At 41.7% G+C, this 21,840-nt stretch overlaps 2 protein-coding genes and 1 pseudogene across 7 annotated transcripts in view; 2 read left to right on the plus strand and 1 right to left on the minus strand.

Moving 5' to 3' along the window:
- Positions 1-4,780: 4,780 nt before the first annotated feature.
- Ankrd49 (ankyrin repeat domain 49) lies at positions 4,781-8,655 on the minus strand. 2 transcript variants are annotated; one of them, XM_076575682.1, is made up of 3 exons: positions 8,517-8,655; positions 6,544-6,892; positions 4,781-5,341 (listed from the first exon to the last, which is right to left on the minus strand). In XM_076575682.1, exons 2-3 carry the CDS (start codon positions 6,799-6,801, stop codon positions 4,880-4,882), a joined length of 720 nt encoding a protein of 239 aa, XP_076431797.1. In that variant the 5' UTR covers positions 6,802-6,892; positions 8,517-8,655; the 3' UTR covers positions 4,781-4,879. The 2 variants fall into 2 exon arrangements, with proteins under 2 accessions (XP_076431797.1, XP_076431798.1); XM_076575683.1 differs by lacking the exon at positions 8,517-8,655 and adding an exon at positions 8,136-8,264.
- Mre11 (MRE11 double strand break repair nuclease) overlaps positions 8,630-21,840 on the plus strand; it is a 51,481-nt gene continuing 38,270 nt past the window's right edge. The window contains exons 1-6 of one of the 5 annotated variants that reach the window (XM_006990522.4): positions 8,630-8,701; positions 9,416-9,529; positions 10,930-11,062; positions 15,053-15,213; positions 19,919-20,006; positions 21,255-21,396. In XM_006990522.4, coding sequence (XP_006990584.1) covers positions 9,510-9,529; positions 10,930-11,062; positions 15,053-15,213; positions 19,919-20,006; positions 21,255-21,396 — 544 coding nt within the window. In that variant the 5' untranslated portion in view covers positions 8,630-8,701; positions 9,416-9,509. Of the gene's footprint in view, positions 8,859-9,415; positions 9,530-10,929; positions 11,063-15,052; positions 15,214-19,918; positions 20,007-21,254; positions 21,397-21,840 lie in introns of all 5 variants that reach the window. The other 4 variants (XM_076575681.1, XM_006990521.4, XM_016008850.3 and 1 more) reach the window with 4 other exon arrangements.
- LOC121830740 (large ribosomal subunit protein eL34 pseudogene) lies at positions 11,759-12,442 on the plus strand (annotated as a pseudogene).

A 21,840-nucleotide genomic window follows, 5' to 3' on the forward strand; every position in this document is an offset into this window, starting at 1 on the left:
CTGGGGATCCAAACTCAGCTCTTTTTGCTTGCACAGGATGCACTTTGTCCTCTCAACCATCTCCCCAGACCCTCATTTTTTAAAATTATTATTAAAATGCCTCATGTTAGGGTGGTCAAGTGTGAAATGGAGCTCATGGTATCTCAAAAGGTCCATGTCCTTCCTGAGCTCAATACAATTCTCCAGTGTTTCCAGTTTCAACTACCGTGCCTCTCATAGAGATGAAATGCTGAGGATGTGGTACTCACAAAGAAAAGAAAAACAAAAGAAGTAGCAGCTTGCATTCAGCCTGGGAGAGCTATCTCTTTCCTTAAGCCTGTTCTGAAGCCTACAAATCTCCCTGCAGAAATGAGACTGACTGGAGGATGTGGCCATGTCATTGAATCCAGTGAGGACTGGAGGAAGTGGCTGTGTCCCTGAGTCCACAGTGAGGACTGGAGGATGTGGCCGTGTGTCACTAAATTCACATTGAGGACTACTAAATGAAGCTACGTTTTGAATGAATAAAATGATGAAACAGAAATGAATGCTTTTATGGATTTTTTTTCATTTGCTCTGTGTTAACAAGAATCCATCTTTAAAATGGGGGAAAATTGGGGGGGAGGGGCTTCAGGAAGATGCAAACAGCCATAACCTATTCAAGACCTGGCATTTCCCTACAGGTACATTTTCTCTCAGAATCTCATTTCTCTCCAGTCCTTGTAATTATTTCCTTTTAAAATGTTTGCTTATTCCTTTTTTCTTATTTTGTTCATTCCCTTAATTTTTCTGTTGAAGAAACCTTTGATACATGGCTGGAACCTTTGAAACTGGGGTTGGAGTTTTTTCTCTATGTCCAGTTACTTGGATTATTGAGAGAAGCTCTATGCTGCTAATTTTACTGGAAATGCGTGAGAGGAAACTAGAGCACGAGAAAGGAGCGCTGTCACCAGTCTTCAAAGATGCGAATACCTAGGTTGGGAAGGCATGTCTTCCTTAAATGCCGGCAAAAGCAACTGTAATGCAATGAATAAGCATTTTATTTTGCATGTATTCCTTGAAATATTTCAACAAGGTAAAGAAAGACCTGTATTTATTTTTCTGAAGTCACATACAGTCACAATTAAACACAGGCTTAATCTCAGGCTTGTCCATTTACAGCCTGCAAAGCCTCCAGAGTAGTAGTTCTCATCCTTCTTAATGCTACAACCCTTTAGTACAGTTCCTCATGTTGTGACGACCCCAACCACAAAACTGTGCTGCTACTTCATAACTGTAACTTTGCTACTGTTGTGAATCATAATGTAAATATCTGATATGAGACCCACCATTGCTTTAGGGATTCTGTTGAGTACCTAAACCTGTCTGTTCCATGCAGTAGCCAGCACCCTAGTGTGGCTGATGGGAAATTTGGCTAGTGTGAATCAAGATGTGCAATAAAACAAACACACTATACTTTGAAAATGTACTATGAAAAGCAAAATGTGTCAATTTAAAAATAACACATTTATTTATTCATTCATTTATGTGTGCGTCTGCTATGTGCATGTGTGCAGGAGAGGACAGCTTCTGGGAGTCAGTTTTCTCCTGCCACCATATTTGTCCCAGGAATCGAACTTAGGTTCTCAGGGTTGGTGGCAAACCCCTAATCAACTGAGCTGTCTCTCCAGTCCTCAGTTTTTAAATATGCAGATCATGTTGAAATGAGCATTTTAGATGTACTGGTTTACATATATGTTTTTTTAAAAATTAGTGTCACTTACTTTGGCTGTTTGTCACTTATTGTGGCTGTTAGGAAAATCCCCTTAAAGCTATTTATGAGGCTTATACTATGTTTCTACACAAATAGCATTGACTTAGATGTCCTACTTAGGTTCTCAGAAGTAACAATTTGAGGTTTTAAAGGAAAGTTTCAGTAATTAAAATCACCAATGTCTACACTTGATCATTTCTCTCTTCTGAACTTAACAGATTTCAAGTTGATTTAGAGAATGTATTTAGTCTTACATGAACATTTAGGAACCCCACAGGATTATACCATCCCCTTATTAGAGAAAAAGGCACTGTGGACGAGTTGGGGACCGTATTACAGAACAGCAAGCTCCACAGATTCTAGAGCCACTTCAGGTAGGATGAAGAGAACCTGTCATCTCCCTGTCAGTCTATCAGTCATCCATCCTTGTGTGCATGTGTGATGGAGTCACTCTGGAGATTTGGTTTGGTAAGAGAGCTGTGTCTCAGGTAGCCTCTAGACTTCTTTTGGTTCTATCTTTAGCATGGTAGTGGGATATCATCAACTAGAAATAATGCCCTCAGATCTCTAGTGTAAGGATTCCACAAATCACATCACTGTGATAGGTTTTGGGCTGGAAGACTCTCTGGAACTGTGTCAGACTTGATAAGGCAACACCAACTAGTTTTACTGTGAGCCTATGAATTTTTTTCCACTGAACAATAACAAAAGTTACTTCTTCCTTAAGCATTTACGTTAATCAAAATTAAGCCCCTAGTTATTTAAGACTTTAAACTTCTTTGGAATAATTCCCCAAGATTAAAGAAAACGTTGCTTATAAACTGAGCTATTCAGCCTGCATAAACTGGAAAGTACAGGTATGTAACAGAACCCAAAGTGAGGGCCTTTTGTGGACAGGAGTCTCTAAAATGTTAAAAGAAAATTAAGGACGCAAACAAGTAAAATGGACTTCTGGGAAAATGGACTTCTATATGCCCATTGTTTTCTATAACGAGTAGTCAGATCAGCTCCTGTTAGGAATAAGGAAAGTGTGGAGGTAGGACCAGGTCATCATCCTTGGATAGACAGCCAGTTTGGGTTACACAGAACTCTGTCTTAAAAGGCCAAAATTAAACATTTTAAATACAGAGGCTTCTTTGGCTCTGTATTTACACAGTAAGGTAAGATAAAGGCAGGCATACAGCCCATGCAATGCCCACGGAAACCAGAATAGGATTTTAAATTCCCTGGAACTGGAGTTATAGATGGTTGAGTCTCCATGTGGGTGCTGGAAATTGAATCTGGATTCTCTGGAAGAGCAGCCAGTGCTCTTAACACTGACTCAACTCTTCAGCTCCACATATATTTGATTAAACAATCATTATTTAATCTAAGTTGACAGAGTTATACGGGTTAGCACAAAAGACAAAATTAGGTCAACATTTAAAAATGACATTAGAAAGGACAACTATTTTAGTGTGTTCCTTTTCTTCTTGCTGTGACCAAACACTTAAAAAACAAAACAAAACAAAATCCACCTTAAGGAAAAATGTATCATATGGTGTAAGAGGCAGTCGACATGGTGAGCAAGACGTGGTAGTGTGTGTGAGGTAGCTGGTCACACCGTACCAGTGAGGAAGGCGTGGCAGTGTGAGGTAGCTGGTTACACTGGACCGGTGAGGAAGGTGTGGCAGTGTGTGAGGTAGCTGGTCACACCGTACCAGTGAGGAAGGTGCGGCAGTGTGAGGTAGCTGGTTACTGTACCTGGTGAGGAAGGTGTAGCAGTGTGTGAGGTAGCTGGTCACACCGTACTGGTGAGGAAGCAGAGACAAACACTGGTTCTTAGCTTGCTTTCTCCTTTTTATTTAATCTGGGACTTGAGCCCATGTGATGGTGCCATCCACATCTGGGTATGTATTCTTGATTCAGTTAAATCTTTCTAGAAACTCCCTTTCAGACATGCTAGCAGTGCATCTCCTAGGCAAGTCTAAGTTGACAACGAGGATGAGTCCCAGTGGCCTTTCCCTAGGACCCAAGTTCTCACGGTGAGAAGCCCCTTTGGGAACAGAGGGGCTAGGGAGTCCATCACAAACTATGTTGCAGGCACCAGGAGGAGAAAAGTTAATGTAGTCTGAAAAAGTGTTCCACAGATGCCGGGAAGTTCTATCAAGGTGAAAAAGAACTCACGCCTCCTGCAGCATCAGAGCTCACACTCTATTTCTACACACCGTGTTGCCATCCATACTGCCTGCTTCTGTAAGAAAGCCTCAGCCTCTTGTCAGTCTGTCCCGTGTGACAATCACTCCTCACCGTTCCAAGTCCTTGTCCCTTCGTCATGGCTTGTAGAAAATGAGGGCTGTGGGGGTAGTGGTGGACATTTCCTGGAACTCATGAGTTTAGGTAAGGAAGGCCCGATCCAGCAGGGAGAGAGATAGGTGGACCCGTGGAGGGCAGTTTTAACCTCCTGGACCAAGGTTCAGTTTTGTGCATGTCTAAGAGGAGACACTGACTGGTCATAAAAGAAGGATCACATGGGTTGACCAGGGTGAGGTAGGACTGTCCACAGGATTATGAGGAATGTGGTGGGGGAGGCAGTGTACAACATTCAAGGATTAGACATCTCCCTAACTGCTTTCCTCCAAATGGCCTACATCTTACAAAACACCTAAATGTTTCACTATTTTCTGAAACTTCGAAAGATGGAAGTCACTAATTTGTTAGTGTTTCCTGTTTAGAATGAAAGCAGCTGGAGATGCAGAGAAGACAGCGGAGCTGCACCAGTGGAAGATGAGAATCTGGAGTCATCTTAGCTTATAAAAATACAAGTCAGTATGCTAAACACTGAACAAAGACCCAGGGTATGGGATATTTAAAAATACTTTTCTTTTGGATCAGCACCAAAAAAATATCCTTTGCTTCTGTATTACCCATGTCCAGCTAAAGTTATCTCTGATAAAAATCACAAGCTCTGCATCATTCACCACAGATGCATCCAAACACCTCTCAAATACATTTGACATCAAGGTTAGGCATGTTACCTGGAAGAAAACTGTGATGCATACAACAAAATTTCTGTAGTGAGACATCTGCTCTCTGTATATGGGGTATTTTACATCTCATACATAGGAGGCACTGGTACTTTGAAGCTTAAGAAAATCACTAGAGCCATTAAGACGGAGGTGAAGAGTTTGTACAGCCTTCCACGATTTCAAAGAGGTAGTGATAGATGCTTGTCCTCCTGGCGATATCGGAAGCAGTTTCTTGTGAGTTGTTCTTCAGCCCTGGTTTGATGTAGCGATTCATCAGGAGGAGTTCCAGGGTGTCCCTGCTGTCTCTGTTCCCAGCAGCAAGATGCAAAGGGGTCAAGAGGCCTTTTGTTTGGGCGTTGATGTCTGCATCGTGCTGAAGTAAGAAAGAGGCCACCCTGGTGTTATTCCACTTACAAGCACTGTGCAGTGGTGTCCAGCCATCCACAGTCACTGCATGAACATCTGCCCCCTGAGCGACTAGTTCACGAACAATATCTAAGTGTCCACTGTAGGCTGCTCGGTGAAGAGGGGTATACTCATCTTCATCCCTAGTGTTCACTTCAGTGGCCTTCTCAGAAAGTAGTCTCTGCACTGTAGCAAGCTAAGGAAAAAAAAGAGAACTTTAAAAAGTCCCACTCAAAGCAAAACAACAAAGATAATTACTTCATCCAGTGGCTTTAGTCTTTAAGATTCTCTTTTAGAGGGAGAAGGTAACTAATGATGAACAAGTTACAGCTCATTACATGCAGGTGCATCTCAAGAATGATTCTCTGGCCGGATGGCGGTAGTGCACGCCTTTAATCCCAGCACTTGGGAGGCAGAGGCAGGCGGATCTTTGTGAGTTCGAGGCTAGCCTGGTCTACAGATTCGGGAAAGGCACAAAGCTACACAGAGAAACCCTGTCTTGAACCGCCCCCCACCCCCCCAAAAAAAGAATGATTCTCTGAATATCACACAATACATTACTCCTACTCTAATAAACGTTTATTACCCAGTGCTTTGGCCCTAGATGAACAAACGGTTTAACTGTATATTTCACCTGTGAAGCAAATTTAACCTTCCTATAACAGATTATATCAATATACATAGTATATGAACCAAAAAATAAAAATGAAACTTCCTTTAACAATAAAGTGATGCTTCAGCAGCCCAGAGACTAAAGAGCTCAACTCCTCCTACAGACAAGCTCACAGACATGCCATGTTGCTGGGCATCAAGCTTAGGTTTGGTCTATGGACCTCTGGTAGAATACATTGTGCTCTGGGATCAAAAAGCTATTGTAAAGTGTAAAACCCTTTCAGTTTTTAGTTTACCAACACAGACATGGGAGAACTTAGTAAAATTAAGTACAAATGGCCAAGTGGGAAGAACTGATTTTGGGTCCTGTTTTTGGATGACTGGGCAAACATGTCTTGCCTTCCTTGTAGGGCTTTGTGAGGACTAAATAAGTGCAGTTAGACACTTGATGGAGTTGTCCTCTAAGTTAATTTCTATCTTACCTATCCTTAGCTATACTTACCTACAGAGTGCTCCTAATGATTTAATCAGAGGGTTGTTTATAATTACCCCCAAACCTCCCAACACCTAGTCAGTTTATAATGTAGTGTGCACTTTTATACACACTATTTCATTCGACACTCCTACACGAGACAAATATTAAGCTGTCATTTTTAAAGACAAGAAATTGAAACGGTCAGAAATGGTGGAATATGCCCAAAGATAAAGACAGAGGTTCGGGGGCAGGTCTTTGGACTCCAAACCAAATGCTTTTCCAGCTCTGTAATGTTTTTTTTTTTTTTTTACCCGATTTTTTTCAGCAGCCCAAAGAAGCAATTTGCTTGGATCTTTTTCCATTTTTTTCTCTTGCAATTGATACCACTCTTCATGTTTTTCCTCTTGCTCCTCATCTTCATCAGAATCGCCTATCCAGAGACTCTGAGTACCAGTAGGAATCAGGTGTCCATGGGTTTCCAACAATTCAAGCTGATTAAACTGTTCAGAAAAGTCCAAAGAGTTTTCTGGGTCTGGTTTTTCACCATCCCTTACTTTTTCTTTTTCCATTTTTGCTACTATTCTAAATAAAAAGCATTTCAAGCACTATGGCAGTCTTTCTTGAGATAAATTATGTCTGCATTGTTTGACTCGTTCCAATCTGAAAACACAAACGTAAGTGTTAGACATTGTTAACTAGGCATCATCAACATGGATACCAACCTTGCAGACAAGACAAATAAACGCTGTCATAACTCTGGTGCTTTCTCATAATACCCATTAGATGTACTAAATACTGGACCTCAGAAATTTCTGTTATTTATGATCATTTACAGTCTTTATCTTTTTTTTAAAAAAAATGTTTTCTTCTACTAAGTGGTTACAACTATCTAAATTTGACTCTATTAATTTAGGTATGTTAAGATGGATGGAGTCCAGGTACAGTGAGTACACAGGAGGGTCATAATTCACCCGGTCCTAAAAGATGTAAGTGCTCCTGCGGGCAGAGATGATTACTCTGCTAGCCTGCCACATTAATTCAGAAATTGACATCAGCTTAAAGAGTTACCCAGAATATAAACTTCAATTAAAGAAAATGAGAAGTTACGGTGCAAACTATTTATCAGTCTCTTATCTATATTTGTTGAACTTTGCTATTTTCAAATGTTACCACTTTCATTGTCTGTTGAGCCAATTAAGATTTCTCTAATGTTTGTTCTCTGAGGTGCTATGTCTTATATTTTTCTGCCATTAACGTTTTGAGGATACACCATCTTCAACTTAGATTTCTGTGCCATTTGTATGGAACTTGCATTAAGAACTACTTGTATCATTGAACTTAAGACCTATCATTTAATTTTGCTTTGAATGGCCTCTAACAGGAACTAGTCAGTTATACATACTCCTCATGATTTTTTTTTTTCTACTTCATTTCATGTGTTTAACATTCTGTTGTCCTAGTAAGCTTCATTGCTAGTGACAAGAACACCAAAATCATGACTGTATCTTCTTAGGGCCTGTAACTGTATTGTAAAATGTTCAATTCCACTAAGGGGTTTGTAAGGTCTTGACCAGACTCATATTTTAAAAGAGCTATCCGAACTATTTTCTTGCAGTTTTCATGTCCTTTCATCTTAAACTATTTTCTAATAAGTAACCATATGTCAGGTCAGTTCATTAAACGTTTAACATGTCATTACCACCATATAACAGCACAGGTTTCAGTCCCCTTCCCCCAGCTTTCCTTATGAAAACTCATACTGATTCTGACTTTACTGTTTCAGATGTAAGCTATATATAATCATTTTGGTATATTTAATTTAAAAATAAAATCCAGATGTCTGTCCTGATTCAAGGTATAAAACTTGATGCACACTATTATGAAGGAATAGGGTGTTCCCTACATTTTCAGAGATACGAACTGTTCCGATTCTCATCTCGGTGAGATGGAGCCCCACGCCCCATTTCGGAGGACTGCGCTGAGATTCTGACAGTTTAAGACAAGTTGCGGTCCACCAGGACCTGCTGGGGTCTGATCTAGTTCAAAGTGCCACATTATTTTTACTGCACTCTCCTCACGGTTCTCTCAGCACACAAAGCAAGCAAGGCAAAGATGGTGAGGCGGGGATTCTGGGGCGATCGTTAGGGGAAGCAGGGAAGAAAGGCCTTTCGTCTAGCGGGAGAGGGCTTCCGAATCCCAAATGGAAGAGGCTGCCTCGGTGCTACCTCCGACGTGGCCCGCCACCCATGCCTGCCCGCCCCGCCGCTCCGGACACCCGCCTCACCTTCCACAGAGAGAACCTCGCAGGGAACATCGTTTCCGGGTTCGCCCCTCTGCTGCCTGTGATTGGCTCCTTAAGGGGGAGGAGCCATTCTGGAGCCAATGAGAGACTAAGGAAGACCTGTGCCGCCGACGTCATCAATGGATCTCGCGAGAAGGACGGACGCGGCTCTCCCGCGCCTAATTCAGGTTTCTGCTTGCGGTGTTCTTGTTGTGGTGACTCCCGCCCTTGTTTTCCGAGCTGGAGACGACCTGGGGTCTCGCCGGTGGGCTCTGATGAGTCCAGGCTGGGGTAACTTAGGCCTCGTTCCGGTGTTTGAGTGGGGGCTCACGGCGGAAGCCCCGAGTGCGTGGGGCCGTTGAGGAAGAAGGGCCGGGTGGACCGGGTGGACCGGGAGGGCTGCGGGCTCTGCGTTCCGGCCCGGAGTCCCGCGGCTGCAGGGTCGTCTGTGGTGGCAGCGCCGGCTTCGCCGTGACCACTCCGAGCTGTCACCTTGGCTCTGAGAGCTGCTCCACGCAGACCACGTGTTCGGTTATTTATTCTAGCTTTAAATGTGGGCTGCCCCATAAAAGCCCTATTAATGTTAAGTGTATGTGGTGGCCTCTCCTCCAAAGCCCCGTGTAATTGCAGCTTAAATTTATGCACGTAAAGTGACGTTTGAACCTCTCTGTCCAGGGATTTACTACACATCAATCTCATGAGGAAAACAGGAGAGAAGTAGTCATGATAATGACTTTCTCTTAGTCTTAGGTTATGAAACAATTATAGTAAGCGTTGAAGATGAAAACTAGTCTTTCTCAAAATTGCCAGTGCTTATTTAAGAGGTTTACCCCGCAGCTGAACTCACGTTAGTGAAATACATGCAACCTTTATAAAATGTGTATTTTAATATTTATTTTTAGAATTTGGAATCGGGTGGCTTTTCTGACATACCTGAACACAGGACCCCAGGGGACTTGGAGAGGAACCTGGCCTCAGAGGAGCTCTACCATAAAAATGAGTCCCACAGATCCACTGTAAGCCTGACATATTAACTGTGATGACCTTAAGAGAAAACTTGGCACTTTAACAAAAACAGCACAGAACTTAATAATGAACAGAGTATCACCAAAAACATGCCTGGCTTGCTTAAAAGAGCATATTGTGTGCTTATTATCAAAAAGATAATATGGAGCTGTTAGAGGAGTGTGTTGCAGTAGTTTATTACATGGCCGTGCAGGAAAACTCATGCTCTTATGCTTTGTTTAAATTGCTGAGTCTATAAATAGTCTTTTAGAGTAAGTTGCTGTAGTACTGAGTAAGTTGGAATTAATTTGAATGAAATGGAAATAGATCAAAGGACTATAGAAGTTAAGTTTCGGGGGAGGAGCTTGCACATGGATGGGATCTTCCCCTCTGGTTTCAAGTTCTTGGTCAAAACTGGCTGTGTGTTGTTAGGAAGTCAGCAATTCTCAGGGCTTGCCTTGTTTTGTTTTTCATTTGTATAACTATAATAATTGAGAGAATTTATGTGAAAATGCACATACTCAGGAAGAGTGTAGCAGTGTGAGCTGAGAAGTTTGTGGAACAGCCAGGACTCAGGCACACAACTGTTGACGCTTCTGAGTCGTGGAGTTGTATTTTGAATGCTTGATAACTCAGTGGAGATAGCCTACATTTTAATTCCCTTTAGTCTTGTTTCTGCTACTAGTTGTGTGGTTAATGAGTTATCTCCGTGTCTGGCCTTTTTCTTCTTCAGAGATAGTGACCATGCCTGCCTCTTTCCTTGTGGGGACTGAGATGAGATCTTAGATATGAAAGTATCTTAAAAAATTAAACTTAACCCTAGGTTTAGTGAGTGATGTAACGGTTAAGAGAGAGTAGTAACAGTTAAGCTACTGGTTCACATGAAAATACCTTTATCAAACTGTGTTTGGATTTAAACAACTCTATTTTGTTACTTGGTGAAATTATTGAAAAACTGTGTAGAGAGCAGAGTCAGGCAGATGTTTTCTGGGTTTGGGATGTAAGCAACTAGTATTTTAGTATAAAATCTACTCTTAAACTGAGAGGAAGACTTTTAAATGACTTTCCCAGAAAAGTGTAAGTCAGATAATGAGGGAGCAAAGCCTTTGGGTTTTTGTGTAGTAAAGTAGGGAACAGAGCTGAGGGTGTATAAAACTGGTTATAACAAGGCTATGAGTTTTCAGAGCAGACAGGGAACACTTAGAAATGTCATTCATATCTGCTCTGTATTGAATTCCGAATGGAAAACTGTGATGTTAAAGATCTGTTGAGTACTGCAAATTTTCATGCCAAGTCTGAGGCTAGAAAAATGATTTTGCTTTACAATTGCTATTATTTATTTTATGTTTAGGTCTCCATTTGCTTGAATATCCTTTTAATGAATTGCATTGAATTTTGTTTTTTTATACAGTGATGATGAAGACACATTTAAAATCCTGGTTGCTACTGATATTCATCTTGGATTTATGGAGAAAGATGCAGTTAGAGGAAATGATACATTTGTGACACTTGATGAAATTTTAAGACTTGCCCTGGAAAATGAAGTGAGCTGGGGTTACATTTGTGTGTACTCTACTGTACTTCCTTGGCTAACAGGCTCTTTACCATTAAGTTAGAGTTAATTGTATAATCTCAGGCAGTCACATTTCCTGGCTAAATATCAATGTACTAAAAGCCCAGTTAAAATTTTGAGTACTTTGTGTTCATAATTGGAGCAGAAACTGCCTTGACAAATAGCCTTCAAATTTAGAAACATAAGGTCTTTAATGATACACTAACCTGTTGCGATTTCTATCTGAAATAAAAAGGTGGCTGTTAGTTTTCAAAGAATAGATAGCCAACTGGAATGTGAGACAAAAAAATCCCAAACATTCAAGCACAGGGTTATTTGTGGAAAGGCCATCTGAAGCACCATTTCCTGGGACTTCAGAGGTAGAGGAGATTGGTGTTTAGATGAGACTAGTCACATGAGCTTAATTGAGGAGGTGACATTTAACATGTGTTGAAGGAATTGCAGTCTTTAATGCTGGGTGACACAGAGTGGACGTTCAGTGTGAAGCAGAAATGAAGGCATAGGTGTAAGACAACATGGAGTATGTTAGGCCATGGCTTGCCTGTGGGCCTGAGAATGTAGCTCAGTTGGTAGAGTACTTATGTGCCATGCACAAGACCCTGGGTTTGATCCCCAGCACTACATAAAACTTGAGTGTTGTGGCATACCTTAATCCCACCATGAGGGGGTGGAGACAGGAAGTGACTTTGAGGCCAGCTTAAACTATATGATTGAGACCCTGTATTTAAAAAAAAATGCTGAAAGACTGGAACTGAGAGTATTTGAACTGTATTAATGAGGAGAGCTGCAAATGTTAGACTCAGTTTGTGCCCTGTGCAGTAGAATGTCTTCTGGTGGCCTGGTGTTGCAGCAGATATTGGAGAGCATTTTAATGCTTTTAAAAACTGATGGTATTCACCGTAGGCTTTCCTACAACACAGCCTCTAACAAAACTAGGCTGTCTCAGACCCCTGGCAAGAGGATTGTTTACCTTTATACCAAGAAGGTTGGAAAGCACCTAAATCCGCATGCGGTGTGTGTCCAGGCAGGCTTCGAGGGGTTCGTGCTGTGAGACCGAAAGTCCTTATGAGGTTGTCTAAGATGACGCATGTCCGCAGGGCCTACAGTGGGTCCATGTGTGCCAAGTGTGTCTGTGACAGGATCAAGTGGGCTTCCTTATTGAGGAGCAGAAAACTGTTGAAGGCACAAGCACAGAGTCAGAAAGTAAAATAAATATGCAGCTTTTTTAAATAATGAAGGTCAGAGCTTGGTCCAAACAAACAAACAAACAAAAAAACCCCAGAACTGGTGGTATTGGGGTAGAAAAGAGAAAGTAAATATGAGAGAAATTACAAAGAGAAGGTGTACATACATTCACTCTCAGGATTTGAAAATGAGTCAAGTCTGTTGAACCTGGGCAGATGATGGTGGCATTGCTAAAAACCACCTAACTGAAGGAGAATCTGTCGTGTGGGAAGGTGTGGAACTCTGACGTGACGCCAGGATGGAGTTGGAGATTGCCGTGTGGGGCGTCCCAACAGGCCGATGCCTGTCCACAGAGCCCAGGAGGGAGCAGGAGAATAAACATACCGGTGCCCTGCCTCCCCAGCAGTTCCCTTCAGCTTATGTGTGAGACCTCTGGTGTCCCTGCAGTTAGTTCTACAGCCCTCCTCACTGTCCTGTCCAGCCCATAACAATACCAGCATAGCTTCCAGTCACTCCAGTTGGTCTTTCTGCTTCACACTTGCCTCCTGAGTGTATTCAGCATCATAGCCAAAGCAAATGTCATCCTCAGTCAGACCCTGTCACTGTGCTCAAAACCTTCTCAGAAGCCTTCATTTGAATCTAGATTCAGACTCAAATACAAGTCTATGCCTTGACCTTGGTCCTGCCAGGGCTCTGGATTCTTATATTGTATGCTACCTGGTTCCTGCTAGGAGTCTGGATCCTTATAACTTGACCTTGGTCCTCTCAGGGCTCAGGTTTCTGGTTGCTCTGCCTGGTCCACACCAGTGGGTTCTTCTCTATGACCTTATAAGTCAACTTTTCTGATTTACCACCTGGCTTTGGGCAGGGTTGACATCTCACTTCACATTTTACTTTTGGGGGTGTGTGGGATGGGGATTTATTGAGGTAGTCTCATGGTCCATGTTGCCTTTGAACTCATACTGTAGCTGGCTGCAACCTTGAAATTCTGGTCCTCCACCTCCTAAATGCTGGGTTATAGGCACTTGTCACCATGTGCAACCATATTTTACCTTTTTGAAGAGATTTTCTTTCATACCTCCAAGTGCTCTGTGGCATTATGCTGTCTTTTTTTTATGGCCTCATGAAATTACTTTATTGTTTACATATCACTTATTTTGTTCCCCTATGGGAGAAATTCTATGACAGTAAAGTCTGTTGCTTAGTAATGTGTTCTTGTGTGATGCCTAAGAAATTTAACTCTGTACCAGTCACCCCTTAGTAGCTGTTGGTCTTTGCCCTAAAATTCCCAGGGGCTCCTAGGATCCTCCCTAAAATGATATGACAGTTGTGGGATAAGAATGAAGGAATGCTGTGTGTGCCTGCTAGGAGATAATTAGGTGCTTGCTCTGGCTTTTGTAAACGGCTTATCATTGTGGGGAAGGGCACAAAGCAGTGTCCTCTATCCTGTGTAACGGGAGTGAAAGACAGTGAAGGGGGTAAAGCAGTTTTCCCAGGCAGCTTTGGATTCCATTGAAGCGAAATGATTGTGATGCCCACCTTTAAATACCCTTCCTCTGGCCCTTTATGGTGTGACATGCTCTTGATTTGGTTCTAAGGCTGTTGTCCTGCTAGCAGTGAGAAGTTCATTTAGTTTTAATCTAAGTGTAGATTAAGTCTTTGGTCTTTCCCAGTGGATTCGAACTCCATAACTTGCACCTTGAGAGGATATAGGAAGCTGTAGAACCCTTAGAAATTGGCTGAATATGCTGTTTTTATGTTATATTAAGCTGGGGCCTTTCCTTTAGGGCAGAGAAACTTGAGGAGGCCTGTTCCTTTCCACAGAACCCTGAGCATGCTCTTTGGTAACTGGCTCTGAAAACACCTCTCCCCTGAGCCTGGCTGTTTCTGCTTTGTTCATTTCTACCCCGTTGCCTGATTCGCTTCTCTCCACACTCTCTCATGCTGGATCTTCCAAATGCATATTTGTCTTTCAGGATTTTTTCTTTTACTGTATTTACTATTTATTTTTGAAATCTAAATTCTTGACATTTAAGTTCTCTTTATATGGACCCTTGTCATCCAGCTATTCTCATTTTATTCCTTTGTTCCTTGATCCCCCGTACCCTCAAGACAGGGTTTCTTTATGTAGCTCTGGATGTCATAGAATTCTTTATACAGACCAGACTGGCCTTGAACTTAGAGATCTGCCTGCCTCTGCCTCCCGAGTGCTGGTATTAAAGGCATACGACACCACTGCCTGGCATTCCTTGATATTTTAAAGCTGTGTGTGTGTGTGTGTGTGTGTGTGTGTGTGTGTGTGTGTGTGTGTGTGTTTGTGTGCTTCAGAGTGCATTGCATCTTGGTATATGAGTACATGTGTTCATGTGTGCATGTAGAGGCCAGTGGTTGATGTTGGATGTGTTCCTCAGTTTCTTTCCACCCTATGTTTTGGGAGTCTCATTGACCCCGAAGCTGATATACTAAAGTTCCTTTGACTAGTGCAGCCATAGCGATCTGTTTCCTTGTCTTCTGAATAATTAAAAACTAGCAATCTTTGTTCCTTTCTGTCTAGCTCCATTCTTTTGTGCTATGATTGAACCTAGGGCCTACTGTGTATGTCATCTGTGGCATTTTAAAATGGAACCAGTAATCTCATGTCACTATGTTGCTAAGACTGGTTTCTTAAAGTAGAAGCCTTAAGTGATCACATCAGGCTGTGAAATCTATCTCTTCTGTACTTTAAACAATTTTTACCTTAAACTTACCAGTTTTAACACTGTTTTCTGTTGATTAGGTGGATTTTATTTTGTTAGGTGGTGATCTTTTCCATGAAAACAAGCCCTCGAGGAAAACCCTGCACAGCTGCTTGGAGTTGCTTAGGAAGTACTGTATGGGTGATCGCCCTGTACAGTTTGAGATCATCAGTGATCAGTCAGTCAACTTTGGTTTTAGTAGGTAAGTACACTTACATTTGAGGGAAGGTTTTCTTGGGTATGATTTCTGTATAGTATACATGTCTGTGTTTTGTTTCTTATTTATGTGACAAAATACTGACAAAGCAACTTTAAGAGAAAAGGGTTTATTTGTCTTACAATTCCAGGTTACTGTCCATCATTTTGGGAAAGCCAAGGTAGGAACTTCAAGTAGCTTTTTGCATCCACAGTCAAGAGCAGAGAGAGAATGAATACATGTGTGCTTACTGCTCAGCTAGCTTTCTCTAGTCTCATACAGTCCAGGATTAAACTTAGGGAATGGTGCTGCTCACAGTGGGCTGCGGCTTCCCTTATCAGTTACTGTAAACAAACATTTCCCACAGACATGTTCACAAGCCAGTAGACCACCCTTTGCTGAGACTCTTCCCAGGTGATTCTAGATTGTGTCATGGTGATGCGCCCAACGCATTACCTACTATCTCTGTTGCCTCCATTCTAGGCAGTTCCCAGAGTAAATACAGTTCTTTGAATTTTCTGTATATCATTTCATTAATTTGTATTTTTCAACTACTGTTGGGCCGAAGTTTATTTTTAGATTTTTTTCATCATCTTTGGTATCTTCTGGGTTTTGTTTGTTTTGTTTTGTTTTTTCTATTTTAAAACTTGGTATTTTTAAATTTTTCCTTTTCTTTCTTTCTTTCTCTCTCTCTCTCTTCTCTTTTTTCTAGACAAGGTTTCTCTGTGTATCCCTGGATGTTCTGGAACTCTCTATGTAGACCAGGATGTCCTTGAACTCATAGAGATCTGCCTGCCTCTGCCTCTTAAGTGCTGGGATCAAAGGCATGCGCCACCACTGCCCAGTGGTATTTTTTATCTTTTGACATGATTTGTGCCTCCTCCTCCTCCTCCTTCTTCTTCTAGAACTGCTGAAGTCTATTTCTATAAAGTGAAAAGGGCCCTAAGCTTTAGTTCTGCCAGCCAATAGCTAATGTTGGCTTCAGACTTCAGAATCCTTTGAAATCATGCTTAGGTTCCCATAGTCCCTTTCCTTTTAAATGTTCTTACTCCTTCCCCCTTCACTTCCTAAAACTTGCTATAGATGAGGCAGTTTCTGGAAGAAATGATGTGCAAGTTTCTTATGTATGCTAGCTACTGAGCATTTTTAGGCTTAGTAAAGGGCTTAAGCTTTTCACAGTCATTTTCTTTTGGATGTGTTTATAGTTTGTTGTTGCTACTGCCAGATATAGTTTGGATGTAGACCTTATATTAATCTAGAGATTAATAAAGATTAATAAATCCTTACATAGTAAAGGTTTCTTTTTTCCAACCTGCTATGTTGGGATGGAACCCAGGGCCTTGTGTATATTAAGCAAATACTCTACCACTGAGCTCTATCTCCATCCCAAGCCATTGTTTACCTTTTCAGTATTATGAGGACACCATGGATATTTTAGTGAAATGTGTTTTTAGTTATTCATGGTGTCGGGTTCTCTTTCTTTCATCAAAGTTTCAGACAAAGTTTGTCTTTGATGACCCTGGTACTGACTGGTTAGTGTTTGTAGACTACCTCTCATTTGCTTTTTTCTCTTATTTCTTCTAGACAGGGATTGTGGGCTTGGAGGGAAGAGTATCACTGAAGTGAAGGGCTCTTCTGATAGCCTTGTGTTAGGATGGATGTTCGTGACCTCTGCTTGATGTCACTGGTGTCATTGACCTTGATCATGAGGCCAAGGTCTTCAGGTTTCCCCAGTGCAAAGCCATTTTTCTTTCCATTGCTCTTGGTTAGAAGTGAGTCCCTAAGTCCAGGCCACACTCAGTGGAAGAGGATTAAAGTCCTCCTCTGGAGGGAGAATATGTGTTCAACTACCTCCGTCACTGAGCTCCTTCCTTAGCCTCCTTATTTTCCCTAGCATCTTTCTGCATATCCCTATTGGCCTCAAACTCACCATCTTCCTGCCTCAGTGTCCCTGCTGGCTGTGATCACAGGTGTGCACTACTGTGCATGCCTACCTTCTCTGTGAAGTTGTTTTCTTTAGGCATATGTGAGTGATGAGCTCTTAGTTTGGTTTTTTAAATTGGTGTTGAATCTGTTGTCAGTTTAATTGCTGGAAAGATAGTGAAGCATGGTGGTTACGAATATGGATTCCCTGGATGTGGTTATGCATGCCTGTAATCTCATTATTTTGGAGGCAGAGGCAGGAGGATTGTGCATCCTAGCCAGTGTAAGCATGCATCAACTTCAAGGACTATCTGGCCTATCTACCCAACTCCCAAAAGAGCGTGGATTCTGGGTGGTGTCAGTTTAGACCCTGACTCTGTCATTTAATGGTCACATGACGAAGTCATTCACTTACATGCTGTGCCAGGTACATAAGTTATGGAGATTGAGATAGCGAGAAAACTGTTTAGAATATTCTTTGACCTGAAGAGAGCATTCGGGTGACTGAGGCATTCTTAATCATCTTCAGCCTTTAGCTGTGGGTTGGCTTCTATTGATCTGCTTGGGCTTTATCATACACTTCACTTTTCATTTGCTCATATAATAGTGCTGAAGGTTGATTCAAGACCTCACATGCGAGGCTCAGTTTACTATGGAGCTGTGTTCCTCAGCCCTTCCTCCTGCATTTTAACTTAAGAATTCTTTTTTTGCGGGCTGGAGAGATGGCTCAGAGGTTAAGAGTATTGACTGTTCTTCCAGAGGTCCTGAGTTCAATTCCCAGCACCCACATGGTGGCTCACAATCATCTGTAATGAGATCTAGCACCCTCTTCTGTATACATAATAAATAAATAAAAAAAAATTCTTTTTTTGCAATTTCAGGAAATTGATTCCTTTTTTTGGGACGGTGGGGGGTGGGGAGTGGGAGGAACAGGGTCTCACTATGTACTTTGGCTGGCCTGGATCTCACTATGTAAACCAGGCTGGATTTGAACTCACAGAGATCTGACTTCCTCTGTCTCCCAGGTTCTGGGATTCAAAGTGTGTGCTCCCAGACCTGTCTTAATTTCAGGAAATTCTTATCTGTTACTTTTTCAAACAATAGTGTGCCATTGTTTTTCCTGAATGCTTATATCTTTTACTCTTTTTTGATGGGAACACTTAATTTCACTTCATCTCTTTCCATTGCATTTTGGTTAATTCCCCATTCTTGTTTCTTCATGTCATATGGGAAAAATGGACGAACACAGAAGGGAGATTCTGAAATAAGGAAAGATCAAGTAGCATGATTAGATTATAAGTGATTAAAAATGTGATTCATGAACTGGCAGCGAGATGGGAGAGACTAGGAACTCCAGAAAGAGCCTCATGTCACAGGCAGTTAGTCTTTGATGGAGGTGCTAACTCACACCTTGGGGGAAATACCTATTATTCAGTGCAAGTTGTACAAGAAATTATTAAGTTTTAAAGAAAGTCTGTAGGTAGAGGACTTGTAAAGCATCTCTTTCCTTGCTGTAGGGAGTGACTCCTACAAAGATGTTAAATCTTAGAGGCCTGTTAACTAATCAGCTACCCACTCTTTCATAATACAAACTATTTGTGGTTTGAATTTATTTGAAAGGTCATGTACAAAACCCAGGAGCTAGAAAAAAAAGAGATTGCTACGTTTGTCTTCTTAAAAATAAATATATTTATGCTAAAAGAATCCCAGAGCAAACTTAAAAGTCATAGTTCACTAAGGAAGAGTACTTGTAGCTCAGCACAAATTAAGGCTGAATTTCCAGTGAATATTTCTTTCTGTTGATTAAGAAGTCCATTAGTTTCTAAAACGTAAGCAAAGAGTGTGCGTCGTACACAGAAATGGAGTAGCACTAATGTCTGTCAAGAGGAGCTGTCGCATTTGTAAGGCAGCAGATGAGTTGACCTAAGTGTTTGCTCATGGACACTGGTATAGGCAGACAGTTCTCAGTGCTCATGTCCAGTCTCCATGCCAACTGGGGAGTCTCTTGGAGTATGGCATGGGCAATGGTATTTCTTAAAAGATCCTTAGCTAATTAGAGCTTGTGGCAGAGTTCAGAACCTCTGTTGTAGATTGAAAGGGTTGATAATAACCATGCTGCTGAGGTTGGGAGGAATGATCTCTGAGGTTGGAAAACAAGACCAGAAAGAGTCTAGATGGTGGGGACCTGCTTACACTCTATACAGTAAGCCTTACACGTGCGTACATGCAGCTGGCAGAAAGCTGAGGGGAGCTCTTTGTATCCAGGATCTCTGAGGAAAGAGTTCAAAGTAGGTTAAGCAGGGACAGAAAGCCATATTGTGCTAACATATGTAAGAAGGAAAAGTGTACTTTTTTATACCTATATAGGTAAAATTTTCGAAAGATAGAATAGAATTGCTCACCCTACTGTCAGAAGAGGAGCCTGATGGCTGGGAGAAGGGACGGGCAGGGACTGCATTGCAGATGGGGAGGCAGTGGAGCTGGTGAGAGGCTACGAATCTTGGTGGTTTGGATTCCAGAAGGCCAGCAGCAGCACCACTGTGTGAGCACAGATTGTTTCTCCCCTCCTCCGAGCTATAAGGAGAAGCCTTTTAACTTCCCAGTTACCAGCTGTCTATTCTTAGACATTCATATACTTTATAATTTAACTGTTTATTTCCAGCACTGAGCGGGGATTGTCTGCAGGTAAGGGTTTGTAGTTGCCTAGTGCATTACTGCTTGGAAGGTAAGTTTTGGGGAAACTGCCTTTATCCCTCACAGAAACTCTCCTTCTTTGTTTTCTTTTAAGGTTTCCATGGGTGAACTATCAGGATGGCAATCTCAACATTTCCATTCCAGTGTTTAGTATCCATGGCAACCATGATGATCCCACAGGGGTAATTACAAATTCCGTTGGAATCTTAAGAATGACATTGAATTAGTACAAAGCATCCCCCCCTTTTTTTCTAATAATTTGCAGTCAAATTGAGCCATGAAGTCAAATTAATTTATTATCATTAATGATGTTTTTATATTTCTTTGTCGGTTTGTTTGTTTTTTAATATGGAGTAAGAATTGTATGAGAGAGCCACGCTATTTTCTCCTTGCAATACTAAGGGTGGAAACCAGGGCCTGATGCATGCCAGGCGACAACTCTACCATCCTCAGCCCTCTTTTTACTCTTTATTTTGAGACAAGATCTCATTAAGTTGCCCAGGCTGTCGTTGAGCTTGTGATCGTGCCTCAGCCTGTAGTAGCTGGAATTACAGCCCCTGATGCAGGACCTGCTGGGGCCTTGCTTTGGCTCCTCTGGAGTCTGCCAGCAGTGAGTCGCTGGCAGTAGGAGTGACTGCCTACCCAGAGCTCTCAGCATACTTGAGCTCCTGGATTCCCACCATAAAAAATGATCTTTTCTTTAGGATTTTAAATCTAGATTTAATTATTTTATTCCGTTTGATATGGAAGACTGGCAGTCCTAATACAAAGTAGCTTCGTGTCTTCTCCGTCACTCTAAGTCATTAGTTTAATCTGTGGTTACATATGCTTTGTGCCCCCCACCCCAAGAAAACCCCAACAATCCATTGTATAAAAGGCCTACTTCGTGCTCCAAGGCACTTATTTCATAGCTTACTTTGTATTTAATGGCCAAGGTATCATGACAGTGAGCAGATACTAGCTTTGCATCTGCTGTATGCTTTCAGCTGCTGTGGGTAATCTGTAGTTGGAAGAAGGTAGCAACTGCTCAACTTTGGGATTTTGTTTTGAGAAGACACTGCCATAATCTGTTTTTGTAATTACAGGTTTAGTGTCCTTAGTTCAAAAATTAATAAGCTAAACGTGCTACAAAAAAAATCTCAAAGTGAAGACTCCTAAGTTTTTGGTTATAAATCATTTTAGGTTTTGAGTTTTCACCTTGGGATTCTCATCTGGTAAGATTTGCACATTCTAAAGTCAAGAAAACCCCAAATCTGAAAACACTTTGATCCCAAGTTTTGTGAGCAAGACACACTTAACCTGTGGTCTGCAGAGTGTGCTTTTGATGTGGGAGTGTGATGCTCGCTCAAACCGTAGATAGGTGGTATGATTCTCACCCAGACCATCCATTTCTGTGGACACACTCAATGCTCTTTGAAACTTTCAAACAGGCAGATGCCCTCTGCGCCCTGGATATTTTAAGCTGTGCTGGGTTTGTGAATCACTTTGGGCGGTCCATGTCTGTGGAGAAGATTGACATTAGTCCAGTTCTGCTACAGAAAGGAGGCACAAAACTCGCTCTGTACGGCTTAGGTAGGTGGCTGCCTTGGGTCAGACATGCTCGTTCCATTGTCCATGTCAGCCGGTGATGTGTGAACGGTTGGCAAGTGCAATTTTCGAGATAGTTTGGACCCAAGGGGCTCCAAAGGAGGAAAAGTCAGACAAATTTGATTATTCCTTATTGATAACTAAAAGATGGTGGAATGCTTTGGTAAAAATGATTTTAGTATTTCTAAGGACTGGTAGCTATTCATATTCAATGGAAGTTTTGGTAGAAAAAAACAAGCAAATGAAACTTTGCTTAGTTGTAGGATATTATTTTAAGGTGTGTTATTTTTGTTTATGTTTTATTTGTTTAATTCTGTGAAGCTGTGTTACTGTGCTTGTCTAAAACACCTGATGGTCTAATAAAGAGCTGAATGGCCAATGGCAAGGCAGGAGAGAGAGGTAAGTGGGGTTGGGAGGAGAGAGGATAAA

This window comes from Peromyscus maniculatus, chromosome 7 (genome assembly GCF_049852395.1).
Source record: "Peromyscus maniculatus bairdii isolate BWxNUB_F1_BW_parent chromosome 7, HU_Pman_BW_mat_3.1, whole genome shotgun sequence".
Classification (NCBI taxonomy): Eukaryota; Metazoa; Chordata; class Mammalia; order Rodentia; family Cricetidae; genus Peromyscus; species Peromyscus maniculatus.

What these genes read in the sequence shown, in the direction of transcription:
- Ankrd49 (XM_076575682.1), bottom strand. Translation starts at nt 6,801, where the DNA reads ATGGAAAAAGAAAAAGTAAGGGATGGTGAAAAACCAGACCCAGAAAAC. An exon ending in GGGCTGCTGAAAAAAATCGG is followed by an intron (nt 5,342 to 6,543) that starts GTAAAAAAAAAA and finishes TTTTTTCCTTAG; the next exon opens with CTTGCTACAGTGCAGAGACT.